The sequence below is a fragment of the Pelodiscus sinensis genome, chromosome 14 (assembly GCF_049634645.1).
Source record: "Pelodiscus sinensis isolate JC-2024 chromosome 14, ASM4963464v1, whole genome shotgun sequence".
Taxonomy (NCBI): Eukaryota; Metazoa; Chordata; order Testudines; family Trionychidae; genus Pelodiscus; species Pelodiscus sinensis.
In genome coordinates, this window is record NC_134724.1 from 43993924 (window position 1) to 44008656 (window position 14733).

At 46.2% G+C, this 14733-nt stretch overlaps 1 protein-coding gene across 4 annotated transcripts in view; it reads right to left on the minus strand.

The window, feature by feature from the left end:
• FAN1 (FANCD2 and FANCI associated nuclease 1) overlaps nt 1-5428 on the minus strand; it is a 40124-nt gene extending 34696 nt beyond the window's left edge. The window contains exons 1-2 of one of the 4 annotated variants that reach the window (XM_006136868.3): nt 5239-5428; nt 1618-3050 (exon numbers count right to left, since the gene is read on the minus strand). In XM_006136868.3, the coding sequence (XP_006136930.2) occupies nt 1618-2926 (1309 nt within the window). In that variant the 5' untranslated portion in view covers nt 2927-3050; nt 5239-5428. Of the gene's footprint in view, nt 1-1617; nt 3051-4936; nt 5086-5238 lie in introns of those variants that run through there. The other 3 variants (XM_006136866.3, XM_025178326.2, XM_075897711.1) reach the window with 3 other exon arrangements.
• Nucleotides 5429-14733: the final 9305 nt, after the last annotated feature.

The window sequence follows — 14733 nt, forward strand, 5'->3', positions numbered from 1 at the left end:
TCAGGAAGGCAGGATTGAAGGTTGATAGAGCATCACCCAGATGGAGGCTACTTTTAGCCCTATACTTGTGATATTCACCAACTCCATATGCTGATCAGAGAGGAGACCATGCTGCAGTAAGGGTCATATCCAAATGTACAAAATAGAGGGTTTCATACTCCAGAATTCATAATATTTTTAAAAAGCTTAAAAATATCATGACAACATGTGCCTAACAAACTTTTATATATGTTACCAAAGTCAAATTGCTATTCAGCTTAAAATATTGTTTTATACATGATGCTACAGAATTCTAACAGGATAGATTTTTAAATTTATTTTCATTTCATACAAATATCACTGGGTCAAAATGAAAATTACTTTTCCAATATATGTTGTCTGTAGTATAGGTATAGACATGTTAGTCCTAGGGTATGAGACAGACAAGGTAAGTAAGGTAATATCGTGTACTGGACCAATTCTCTTGGTGGAAGAGACAAACTTGTGAGAGTTTGTCTTCGTGTCTGGAAAAGGTATCCAAGGTGTCACAACTAAATAAAAGGTGGGACAGATGGTTAAGCATAAGGCGTAAAGAGAATCTGCAAGAAAGTACTTTAAATGAAGTGGGCAATTAACATTTCTGCAATCATAAGAAAAAGGAGCTGTAGTAGGTCAGTAGTTTTCAAACTTTTTTTCTCATGACCCAGCCGTAGAAAATTGTTGATGCCCATGATCCAACATAATCTGACTAGCGTGTGGGCTCCCGGGTGAAGCTGAGGATGAGAGCAATGGGGACTAGGAGGAGGCTCTGGCTTTTGGGGAGGGGGTCAAGGCTGGGGCAGGAGGGGCATACCATGAGCGACTCCCAGTAAGTGCTGCAGCACGGGTGCTAAAGCAGGCTTCCTGCCTCTCCTGGCACCACACACCATACTATGCCCCAAAAGCAGCCAGCAGCAGATTCCCAGCGCTTGGGGCAGGGACAGTACATGGAGCCCTGTGCACTCTCCTCCCTCCCACCTAGGAGTTGGGCCTGCTGCTAGCTGCTTTTGGGGCCCAGTGCAGTCCATGGTGCCAGGACAGGCAGGTAGCCTTCCTTAGCACCCCCACTGGTCACCTAATCACCCTGAGCAATGAGACCCAGTACTTGACATTCCACAACCCAGCAATCCGTAGTTTGAAAACCACTGTAGCAGGTTATTCATTCTTATAGTGAGCCATAAAATCAAAATCTGTGTTGAGACTATGATTTTTAGTATCTAGCAGAGTTATAATTATATGTTCTTAGGTTCATCTTTTGAAAGTGTTATACATTTTCCTTTGGGGACAAAGACTGATAAGTCAGATATGTAGTCATCATTTTATGAAAAATATTTGTCCATGGATGACGTGGTGCATTTTGTCTTTATCACTTTTCTGTGAGAGTTGATTTCAGAGCATACTGACTATCCAGTTTCACCCATACAGAAACAACAGAGAAGTCCAATAAGACCTTTTTCCTTACCCACCTTGCCCTTCCCATACAAGGATTGTTAAGCAAGGTTTAATCACTGTTGTTACTCTTTCTTTCTTTTGTGTGTGTGTGGGGGGCGGGGAGTAGGACACTCAACATAACAAAAAACCAACTAAAGTAAAATATACCTGACAATTGGTAGAACTTTGCAATAGTCCTGGAATCTTGCTCATCAAAGAGTCTCAGATCATCATGATTCTCTAGGACTGCTTGCAGGACCATCAGGAAATTCTGGAGATAATATGGGTGACCAAAAGAATCAGATGTAGAACCAAGTGTACCATTTATTTTGTCTAAAATGTCACTGGCAGGATTCTGAAAATCCACCTCTTGCATAGGTTCTGCAAAAGCATGACAAATCATTTCATTTCTTAAGTCTTCGCTAACTTCCATGGGAAGCATTCCTGTATTACCCTTCACTAGGCAGTTTTCTGTATGGCTCTCATATGTCACTTGTGTCCGTAGAGAAGAAATATCAACAGAGACCAGCGTTTTGGCTTCTGAACCATCCAATCTCTCTTCTTTAGTATAACTTGCTGAATGCATTGTATGTTCGCCAAGAAGAGGCACCATGCTTTCAGAACAACTATGTTTCTCAGTGTTCCCTGTAGCAGACACTAGATCTCTGGCAATGTTACTTGAGGATGCTAATCCATGAGCAGACCCCACAAGAGTTTCTTTATCACATTCTTGTGTTTCTCCCTGACTTTCAAGTTCTTTTGTTAAGCTGTCTACCAGAACAAAATGATTCTCTTTCTGAGAGCCATCCCCACCACATATCTCTTCATTGCCCCATTTTTCTGTATCATTGTCACACACACTGTGAACAGCTTGAGAATTCCCATAGTTTTGTTCTGTCAATTGTCTGCTCTGCATACGGTGCCTTCTGGACAGTTTAGATGACAAGCTTCCCAAAGAGATACTTTTAACCATTTGCACTCTTGGCTCATTCTGAACCTTGCACATTGGAGCATTTTTCTTCTTAAAGTAAGGACTAGTCTGCTGTTCTGCATCTGCTCTCATTTTCAACAAGTTGCTTTCAACGACACTGGTATTTTTCTCTGGAGTTGAAGTTTTCTTTGCAAAGTATGGGCTAGAACTAGTGTTTAGATTTATACCTGATGGACCCTCACTCATAAAACAATTAAGTCCTGAATCAACTAGAATCATTTCACCATCTCCTTGATTCTTCTGACATATTTCATCTATGTGCTTGTTGATCCCATACTTTGGCACCATGTGCCCACACAAAGGGCAGGTAACTTTGGCAGGGGGAGGGTTGTTAAAAAATGAAAGGATAGAGGAAGACGCTGAAGATTTGGGTAGTGCACCTTTAATTGCTACTTCATTCTTTCTCTTATTTTCATTCTTTTTGTTTTTACTAAGGGACAAGCTTCTCCGGGGTCTTTTATTTTCGGGAGATGTGGCTTCTGACATTATGAGATTAAAAAGATGTAGACTGCATGGTTTGCTTCATTTGAGTGATATTTTCTTATTCTGAAATCGTTAAAAACAGTAATTTTCTTGGCTTCATCTTATTTGTCTGTCTCCTCCGCCCTGCCTGCAACGAAATATATGATACTTAAGAACAATTTTGAGTACCGAACAGTTCTATTAACCACCATACATCACCAAAGTGAATAGTACAGATAAGAAAAAAAAAGACTGTATGGGTCTGGAACAATGTAGTCCTGAGTGTGCTGTGTTCTACTGTCCCATTAATGTTCATTGTGCACTGTCAGTGGACATAGCCTACCATGTTGAGCAATGCAGTTGTGTTTAAACATTTGTAATATACTCAAGAGCAGTCTAATAGTTAAGACAAAATTATTCCTCAATTAGCCCAAAGCTGGGCCCTGAGCCTTCTCCACCTGATTTAGACTATCAGAATGTACATTGACTTGTTTCACAAAGAAAATGTGGGGCATCTAATTTCAGCATCCATTTAAATAACATGCCTACTCTACTCACACACTCCATTGGGACAAAGTCCCTGTACACAGGAACTTCTGCGGGGGGAAGGGGGGAAGTGTTTTTGTAAATATGGAATGCACCCATCATGGTCCCCCAAGTAAGTGGGGAACTCAGCCTGTCTTCCCCAGCTGGTCAGAGCATGGGGGAGGGAGGCTTGGGCAGTGGTCCTGCCTTTCCCTGGCCAGCTAGAGCATGCTTACTTGGGCAACTATTGTACTTGTGCACCCTTTGCATCACACCTGCGTATGGACCTGGTTTAACTCAGGTCTCCATATACTTCTGTTGTGTCATTTGCTTGATACTAACATATTATGAAGGAAAAACTTAAAAAATGACTTGTCTAGTATCACCTTAAAGACTAATAAAACATGTAGCTGGTATCATGAGCTTTTGTGAGCACAACCCACTTCTTCGGATGTTTTGTTAGTCTGTAACAGGAAAAAATTTTAAATCGACTAGTTTAGTGGCACCTTAAAGACTAACTCGGCTATCCTTCTGATACGATGAAGGAACAACTAGGGCACAATAGGTCCCAAGTAAAGTTTCCTAAAAACATACAACATGCATGCCCTGGCTATCTATATACACACTGTTGGTCTGTTTTTGAGAGGCCACCAGAGCACAGTGAACACTCTCAAAAGGCATCAGTGGTCTACATGTTAGTCCCTCCCTGTGCCTGGTCTCAGCACCAAACATGCCATGTCCCGTAGCACAAGAACATGCATTTGGGGGATTTTGCTCAACATTTAGGACAAATATTATCTAAAGGCAGCATCTTCCATTGAACCCCCCCCTTTAAAACAATCCTTTTAAAACACGTTCATCCAGATTCCAAGGCTACCCCTGGCCATTGGCTCTCTCGTTTTCTGCCCCAGGCCTGTCCCCACTGGGAGCCGGGCACAGGTGCTTGGGTGGCAAGGCCACAGGCTGACAAGGTCGCCCAGGCAGAGGGCAGGGCGGAATGGAGCCCAGCAGTGAGACCCCGTCAGGTCCCCTCCTCTCAGCGGCCCCCAGGCTGCTGTGACTAACGCCCCAGCCCAGTGGTTCCCAACGCAACGCCCTGCCATGGCGCCCGCGGGGGCATTTATGCGAGCCCGCCCAAACATCTGGGCTGGCCCCGCCCCAGGGCGCACGGCACATGCGCGGTGCGACCCTAGGCTCAGGGCGCGCGGGCGGCCCCGCCCCAGGGCCCACGGCACATGCGCGGTGCCGGCCCTAGGCTCAGGGCGCGCGGGCGGCCCCGCCCCAGGGCGCACGGCACATGCGCGGTGCCGGCCCTAGGCTCAGGGCGCGCGGGCGGCCCCGCCCCAGGGCCCACGGCACATGCGCGGTGCCGGCCCTAGGCTCAGGGCGCGCGGGCGGCCCCGCCCCAGGGCCCACGGCACATGCGCGGTGCCGGCCCTAGGCTCAGGGCGCGCGGCCGCCACGAAAGGTTGGGGACCACCGCCTTAGCCGGATAGGGGCGGTCCCGACCGTTGGGACTTTGCTCACGTGGGCACCCGTGGCCCCGCCTGGCCTGCGTTTTCACACGCGCGCCCTGGTCACCGCCCAGCAGCGGGCGTGGGGGGAGGGAACGAGACGGCGCCGGGCAGCAGCCGCAGCGCCCGACCCGCCACTCACGCGAGACTCGCGTGAAGCGACATCATGTCACGTGAGCGGCGGCGGGGGGGGGGGGCGGAGACCCTGTGTAACCAAGCGGGACACACACACCCCCCCCGCCGGCAGGAGCCGACCCAAGGCAGCCCCGTGTTGCGCTCTGCCGCCCCCTGCCTCACCTCCGCTCAGGGGCAGGGACGCGCCATCCCTCCGCTCTCCAGCCCGCCGCCGCAGGCACGGCCAGCCGAGCCCGGAGCGATCGACTCGCTGGCTCCGCGGGGCGGCGACAGGTGGCTGCGAAGAGCCTCGCGCCTGGCGCTGCCGGGCCAACGAGCCCCCGTTCGGGCCGGCGGCCTCCCCTCAAGGCGCGGCGCGTAGCTTCGCCCCGCCCCCGCGCATCGCACGGCCGCGAGACCCGCGTGGGGGTGGGGGTTGACTTATGCTCATCCCCGGCTGCTGGCAACGGGCCAGCCTGAGGCAGACTTAAACATTCCATGCGAGACTGAGCGTGCGCAGGTAAGGGGGCGATAGCGGCAACCCCTCTGCACGGGGAGACCCGCCACTGCCCCATTGGTAGAATAGTGCTAGAGATGGAGCCGTGTTAGTCTGGGGCAGCTGAAGCAAAATGCAGGACAATGCAGCACTTTAAAGACTAACAAGATGGTTTATTAGATGATGAGCTTTCATGGGCCAGACCCACTTCCTCAGATCAAATAGTGGAAGAAAGTAGTCACAACCATATATACCAAAGGATACAATTAAAAAAATGAACACATATGAAAAGGACAAATCACATTTCAGAACAAAAGGGGGATTTGGGGGGGGGGGAAGGAAGGTGAATGCCAGTGAGTTAATGATATTAGAGGTGGGGAAGGGGAAATGTCTGTGAGAAATGCCCCATTGTTACAATTGCAGCAGGTCCTAGTTTGTTCCTGCATTGAGTCCCTCCCTCCATCACGCACTCATTGCAGTATGAGGACCTACATCAGAAACGCTTGGCTATGGATTAAAGAGAAGACGTAGTTTAAAGTTACAAAATCTTTGGAAGTACGCGGGTCTGGTCATTACATTGAATGTCAGCCAATCTTACTGATCTCTTGTAACAAACAATTACTGCGTGTGACCAGAATTGAGCAGTTCAATCAAGATATTCACCATTAAGCCAGAATCATCATAAGAAGGCCAAGCTGAGATCACAAACTATTCTAATTTCTAACAGACATTAGGTAGGAGATGGGTTAATGGTAAAAGACAAAAAGTAATTGGGGAAAAAAATAAAACCAAAAGCTGCATCCCTTAAAATGTTTTGTTTAGTGTTGAAAGGATTAAAAATATTTACAACAGGGTCTCCAAAGTAACTGTGAGAAAAGACTCAAAATCTTAAAAGATGAACAGCTGCCCTTGAAGCTCCAGGGGGAGGCTGAATCTGGCAGGAGTGAGATAAATACAAAGTTGGATGCTTTATCATTCAACCAAAGAGAAGCTGAGAGACTTCCAGAACTCCCAGTTTTAAAATTTCTCTATTGATAAAGTCCTTGAAGGCAGAAAAATGTTTATCCTTAATAACTAGAAGCTTGAAAGTTCCTTTAGGAATTTCACATTACTGGGTTTCTTATAAGGGAAAGGAAGAGCTGTTCTTTGATTAATGTGTAGGGGAGTCACATGCACTATGACTTCACAAAAGATCATGTTATAACAGACAAGGCAAGTTTTTTTTAATATTTCAGACCACATGTAAAATAATTGACCTGTAACACAGGCACACACTTTTTTTTATTTATGCTAAAATTTGACATGTTGCAAATGGGCCTTAATGGAGATAATTATCTTACACATTACAATGACAGCCTCCCCACCTTTTGATATTTGTAGTGACCCCAGATTAGCCACTGTAAGCGATTGGCTTAATTGACTCTTACAGTAAATAATTGCCTCCTTCCTTGTCACCCCCCCCCCCACCGCCCCCGTCCCCACCTTCTGTTCTATGTAGCTGATTTGTCAGTTTGTAATATTTTTTTCTTTTTTCATTGTATTCCTCTGTTATATAACAATCATGCTAATTCAGTTTCAGAATATGATCTGAAGAAGGGGGTCTGCCCCCACGAAAGCTCATCACTTAATAAACTAATAACTATATTGTTAGTCTTTAAAGTGGTACATGACTGCTTCTTTTGTTTTACTTTCTAAAGAGGTGATTAAGAGGAGTGAAAACCTTGAAGTACTGATCAATTTAAAGGAAGTCAACAAATTTGTTAAGCAAAAACATCTTGACCAGAAAACCTTTTCAGCTTCAAACCACTGGAAAGTTTATGGCTGTGGAAGACTGCAGAAATATCTTAAAGACACAAAGGTTTATTTAAAAAACAATGAATAGTCTAGTAGTACCTTGAAGATTTATGTTCAGAGATTAACATCTTCAGGAATAGTTCTGTAAGATACAATTGTACCGTGGGTATATAAGCCACAAATTAAAAACTCTTCATCAAATGAAGAAAGTTTTGAACAGGAATGTGAATACCAGCTACAATTTTAACTTTTTATACTGTTAGAGTAGTTTCCATTTATAATAATGCAACAAATACTGGAACCAATTGGATGCTAACAGTGGAATTGTGGGATGTCCCAGGGTTAAGTACATAAGCACAAGTGATACATAGTTATAATTACTTTTTTTTAAATACACTTCAACATAGGTTTCTAGGCAATAAATAAATTATGCCCCTTTTCTGGTTTCATTACCCAAAACTCTACTATTGATCACTCAGTTATATATAGTGCCCATTTTTTAAAGATGCAGACATAAGTCCTTTATGTAAGCTGTTAACAATAATTTTGCTATCCTGGTTTTGCCTGAGACTGAACTAATGCACTAGCTTTTATTACTTGCACTGTGACAAATTTTCCAAACATCTCTTTGGAGATACACAATGTATCTGAAGTTACTTGAAAAAAATATTTAGTCCTCAACAACTAATTAATCTTTTTATTTTAGATACTTAAAAATGGTATATTGTCATTGGCAAAATCAGTTTAATACTACAAGTATCTCAATCTGATGAAATATATTCAGGATAATTCAGAATTTCTTTGGGAACTCTTAAAGGATAATTAGGGCATTCTGCAATGGGAGAATGAAAATTCAGGATTATCATTTCCTACCATTTAACCTGCTTCAAGTTTAAACTGATTTCTAAATTGATTTAAAACAGTGAGGCTATGTCTACACTGGCAGGATCTTGCACCATGAGTATGCAAATGAGCCTATGCGTGGAATATCATAGAACCATAGAGCTGGAAGAGACCTTAGAAGGCCATCAAGTCCAGCCCCCTGCCAAAGGCAGGACTAATCCCAATTAAATCAACCCAGCCAGGGCTTTGTCAAGCCGAGACTTAAGCACCTCTAGGGATGGAGGCTCCACTACTTCCCTAGGTAACCCATTCCAGTGCTTCACCACCCTCCTAGTGAAATCGTTTTTCCTAATATCCAACCTAGACCTCTCCCACCACAACTTGAGACCATTGTTCCTTGTTCTGCCATCCATCACTATTGTGAACAGCCTTTCTCCAGCCTCTTTGGAACCTCCCTTAAGGAAGGTGAAGGCTGCTATCAAATCTCCCCTCACTCTTCGCTTCTGCAGACTAAATAGACCCAACTCCCTAAGCTTCTCCTCGTAGGTGATATACTCCAGCGCCCTCATCATTTTGGTTGCCCTCCACTGGACCCTCTCCAATGCATCCACATCCTTCCTGTAATTGGGGGCCCAGACCTGGACACAATACTCCAGATTGTGGCCTCACCAGAGCCGAGTAAAGAGAAATAATCACATCTCTGGATCAACTGGCAATGCTCCTCTTAATGCAACCTAATATGCCATTAGAATTCTTGGCTACAAGGGCACACTGTTGACTCATGTCCAGCTTATCCACTGTAATCACCAGGTCCTTTTCTGCAGAACTGCTACTTAGCCAGTTGGTCCCCAGCCTGTAACAATGCTTGGGATTTTTCCGTCCCAAGTGCAGGACTCTACACTTGTCCTTGTTGATCCTCAACAGATTTCTTGTGGCCCAATCCTCCAATTTGTCTAAGTCAGTCTGGACTCTATCCCTGCCCTCCAGCATATCTACCTGTCCCCCTAGCCTAGTGTCACCCGCAAACTTACTGAGGGTGCAATCCATCCCCTCATCAAGGTCATTAATAAAGATGTTGAACAAAACTGGTCCAAGAACCGAACTTTGGGGCACTCCGCTAGAAACCGACCACCATCCTGACATCGAGACGCTGATCACTACCTGCTGGGCCCGACCTTCCAGCCAGCTTTCTATCCATCTTACCGTCCATTTATCCAATCCACATTCCCGTAACTTGCTGGCAAGAATATTGTGGGAGACCATATCAAAAGCCTTGCTAAAGTCAAGGTATATCACATCCACTGACTTCCCCATATCCATAGAGCCAGTTACCTCATCATAGAAGCTTATCAGATTGATCAGGTATGACTTGCCCTTCATGAATCCATGTTGACTATTCTTGATCACCTTCCCCTCTTCCAAATGCTTCAAAATGGATTCCTTGAGGATCCCTTCCATGATTTTTCCAGGGACTGACGTAAGACTGACCGGCCTGTGGGTCGTCCTTCTTCCCTTTCTTAAGGATGGGCACTACATTTGCCTTTTTCCAATTATCCGGGATCTCTCCCAATGTCCACGACTTTTCAAAGATAATGTCCAAAGGCTTCTCAATGACATTTGCCAACTCCCTCAGTACTCTTGGATGTATTAAGTCCGGACCCATGGAAGAAAAACTTCATTTTGTTTACTTTAAACCTACTGCCTATTAATTTCATTTGGTGACCCCATGTTCTTATATTGTGGGAATAAGTAAATAATTTCCCCTTATTCACTTTTTCCACACCAGTCATGATTTTATAGACCTCTATCATATACCCCCTAAGTCTCTTCTTTTCTAATCTTTTCTTATTGCCGAGCCTCATTTGCATATCGAATGAGCTGCCATTTGTTAGGGAGCACAGTATCTTAGAACACTCTCTCCCACCTTACAGTGGGAGTCTATATTAAGCCACCTTTAGATTTCTTCTGACCAGCAGGACAATAATGTTCAATTCTAAAAAGGATACTCTCATTATCTACTAAGCTCCAAAGAACAAAATTAAGAATTTCATATTCATAAAGTAAAGGAACTTTGTTAGAAATATTTTAAAAAGGTTTAGAACAGGCTTCCAAGGAAGACTTTAGAATCCTCCTCATTAGAGGTAGTTAAGAGTAAGTTAGATACATATCTGTGAGGAATAGTGTAGGTTTACTTGGGCTTCCCTCAGCTCAGGAGTTTGAATTAGATGACCTTTCAAGATCCTGTCCAATTCATTACATCTGTGATTTTATGTAACAAGTAAAAGGCAGCAAGAGGTACTTTTGGGCCTTTGCTTTGAGTGCACTTCATGAATTCATGCTTGAGATGAAGCGATACAATTTATTTTAAATCACACATACAGTGATATAGAAGTAAGTTTTAATCTTCCTCCAAATACAAGCAAATTAAATCATATAATACCTCAGTAGATAAGGTTATAAGAACGATGATCATAGCTAAAAGGTTAAATTTTATGGGGACAGAAATAACCTAAGACTTCAAATTCAGGGGCACTTGAACATTTTTTCTAAAAAACAAAAAATCCAAATACAAGTTGGTAGCATTTAAAATGATGCTACACCCTATCCCTGGGGTTGGCAACCTATGGCTTGCAAGCCAAATATGGTTCACTAGGGAGTCAAATATGGCTCTCTTGCAGCTTCAGCTCAGCCTCCCCTTTGCTACCCTCTCGCCCCTGCAGCAGGGAGCCCCCTGCTCCAGCCTCACAGACCCCCCACAACAATGAAGCAACAGCACCGGTTTCCTTGCAGTGGGGGGGCAAGAAAGCAAGCCGTGAAGTTCCCCGCCGATTTAGCTCGCGGGGAAGTGAAGCCAGAAATAGCTAGATGCACTGCCACTTCCCTTCCTCGGGCTGGGGGAAGAGCCTCAGAGGGAAGAACTAATTGGAGGCTTTCCCCTTTGCTCCCGTTGGCCAGATTCTAGCCAATGGGAGCAGCGGGAGGCCATGCCTGAAAGCAGCACAAAAGCAAGTGGCCCCTCCTGCGCTGAGACCCTGCACCCGCAGCCTTCTTGCTCACCCCCTCCACTGAGACCCCGTAACCTCAGCCCTCTCACTCACCACCCTACTGAGACCCCAAACTCCCAACCTACACACTCACCGCCTGTCACGTTATTGAATTTTAAAGATCATTGCTGCACCCATGGGGGGGGAGGTGTTTGCCCCAAAAGTCGGTACAAAGGGGGCCACGTGAGTCATCACATGAAAGCTTATGTTCTACTGAGTCTGTATATGCTATTCATGTACTTGTATACTATCCGTATGTAGAGTTGTAAATATGTACTCTGTGTTTGTTGGAAAATTCTCTGTCTGAGACAGAGCAATGGGCAAAGAATGTTCAGCCAGTGGCTATGCTAATTAGCAAAGAGACAATGAATCTCTAGGTGCCAATACACACCTGAGGAATGTGACGGATACCTGCAAACCAGCTAGGGCATAATGGCTGCGAGCATGTGAAACAGAGATAGGTCGCTCGACTACGTGACCTGCTCTGGCCAGGAAGATGCCAGGAGAGGTATGTAAGTCATGTGACACCCTCCATCTGGTCTTGAGTTCAGCTCCTGATCCCAGATGCAACCTTGCAGGGAACAGCGAGCCAGGAAGAACCGTGGACCGATCCTGACATAGGATGTACACCAGAGACTTAACATATCAGTTGTAACATCTCTGCTAAGAGCCTGCATTGAGAACTTGGTGATTTGATGCATGTAATGTATTCTCCTTAACAACCTTACTCTCATGCTTTTCTTTCTTTTAGTAATCAACCTTTAGATTTTAGAATCTAAAGGATTGGCTCAGCATGGACTTGTGGATAAGATCCAGATTGTAAATTGACTGGGACTTGTGGCTGGTTTCTTGGGACCAGAAGAACCCGTTTGGGGTAGGTGAGATTGGGTTCTAAAAGCCCTCACCTGTGTGTTAGGCCTGGGGCTGTTTGGGGCACAGGAAGAGCTGGGGTTTCAGAGGGGTTTTGCTTGTGAGGCTTCTGGCTGGCCAGATTGGCAGCTGAAGTGCTCGGTGTGACTGGTTTGTGGTCTATTTGGGAAGGTCTCCAGTCTGGGGCTGTAAGGAGCCCCGAGTTTGAGCAATTCACCTTGAGTGGATGCCTCAGCTGTGCCCAGCCTCGGTCAGGACCATCACACCGCCCTGCCGAGACCCCACACCAGACACCCTGCCCCCAGCCTGCTCCAGCATCCTATATCCCACCCAGACCTTGCACCCTCACCCTCTCCTGCACCCCCATCCCTATCCCACTCACTGGCAGCCCTATCCTGCACCTTTAACCCCTCATTTTGGCTCCACCCCAGAGTCTAGGAGGGCCCACAAAATCCACTAACCCTGGAACCCCAGAAGAGTTAATCTGGCCTGAGACCTTAAACCTCAGTCCTCCCTGACCTTCCCTCCACCATGGGGCTGGAGCACCAGGGGAAATGAGTTGTTTCAATTGGGAGCCACATCAGTGAGGGTTGGGGATTTTTTGAGGGGGTTTTTGGCTTCTCAGTTTTGTGGTCCCTGATTGATTTTTCTGTGGGTCAGTGGTCCCCAACCCCCAAAAAGTTCCCCATCCCTGCCATAAATAAAGATAACGTTGAAAAATTTTGTGTTGGATAGAACGGTGGCCACAGTGACATAACATTCCTGCACACATTCCAAATCCCAACCCTGAGCCCATCATGCATTTGAACCCATTACCCTGAGCCCCACATACCCCATCCCCAAACTCCTGCACCCCACATCCCCAGCCTCCTGCCATAAAATAGAGAGAAGTCAGCTTGACTGCATGCATAAAACTGGATTTGACCAGTTATGATGTAAACTTCCAAGAAATGTGCAAAAAGATGCAGCAGCCGAAGTCCCATTAAATAAAGTCTATGTTTCATATGCTATTATTAATCACGTCAATTATCGATCATTTTAAATTATTTTCAGTCATAAAGACCATCTTTAGACAGGGTTACAACACACACATAACTGAATAATAAAGCCCATCCATGACCAAGTCTGAGAATGCCTAAAGCCAATGTTTTACTAAATTACTAGGGGGCTGCCCCCCATGCTTGCTGCGCTCGCCAGCCCCACTCTGTCCACTGTGCCACAGGAGGTCCAGCACCAGCCCTTCCTGTGGCCAGATAGGGACTGGACCACAGAGACTGCCCCAGGAATGGGACCAGGGACAAGACACTGTGACCAGATGGGGGCTGGGCCCTGATTGAGGCCTTGTTGACCAGGCTTCATTTTAAATCAAGTCAAATATTATGTCCAACAAAAAGGGTTTCAACACTGTCTTCATTTATGGCAGGGGCGGGGAACCTTTTTTGGGTCAGGAGCCAGTGACCCCCAGAAAAATCAATTGGGGACCACACAAGAAAGAAAAAAAGCCCCTCCCAAAACCCGCAGCCCTCACCTGAAACACCTCCGTCCTCTGGTGCTCCAGCCCCATGGTTGGGGCAGTGATGACTGAGGTGCAAAGCCTCAGGCCAGATTAACTCTTCTGGAGTCCCAGGGTTAGTGGATTTTGTGGGCACACTTAGGCTCTGGGGTGTGGCCAAAAATGTGGGGTCAGTCTGTGGGACAGGGCTGCTATTGAGTGGGATAGGGATGGGGATACAAGATCTGGGCAAGAGGTGGGATACAGGAGGGGGTGAGGGTGCAGCAGCAGGCTGGGAGTAAGGTGTCTGGCTGCTCAAAATTAGTGGCTAGGCAATCCGTCTTGATCCCCTTCTCTAGCATAACATTTCCTTCTGGAAGGAGGCAGGAGCAAGGAAGGTTGAAGGAGCTCGCCAACCCCCTCTCTCTGGCTGCTACGCACACCAAACTTCCCTTCCCCGTAACCAGCCTGCTCCTTGCACCCTTCCCTTTAGCCTCATATCCTACCACCAGCCTGCAGAGACAGGAGTGGGGGAGGAGGGAGAGAGGAAGCTGCGTGGCTCCTGCCTCCTTAGAACACCGGTGGGGAGGGGGCTGGGGTGAAAGGCTATGCAGCTTCTGCCTCCCTGGAGCACTGGGAGGGGGCGCGTAGCGTGTGGAAGGCCGCACAGCTCCTGCCTTCCCAGAGCACTGGAGGGGGGCGGGGGGAGAGAAGAGGAGAAGGCCGCATGACTTCCACCTTCTCGGAGCGCTGAGGGACAGCCGAATGGCTTCCGCCTCCCCAGAGCACCACACGGGTAAATGAGAGGCTGCGCAGCTAAGGGTGGAGGTGGGCAACAGGACGCAGAGTGACGTGATGGCATCACTCTGTCGTCCTGCAGGAAACAACTTTATATAGAGAGATTAAACGTCTCTTTCCCCACTTTTTTCTGTGTACATGGAGAGAGAAAAAATGAAATAATTTGGAGACCAATACAGTAAAACTTCAGAGTTACCAACAGAGTTACTAACTGGCTGGTCAAACACCAATCTCAAAAGTTTTATGTAAATCTCAAAAAAAAAAAAAAAAAAAGTTTATAAACCAGATTTACAATGCGTGGAAGTTGTTTGTGCTTCTTTCATTTAAATCAAAGTGGTTAA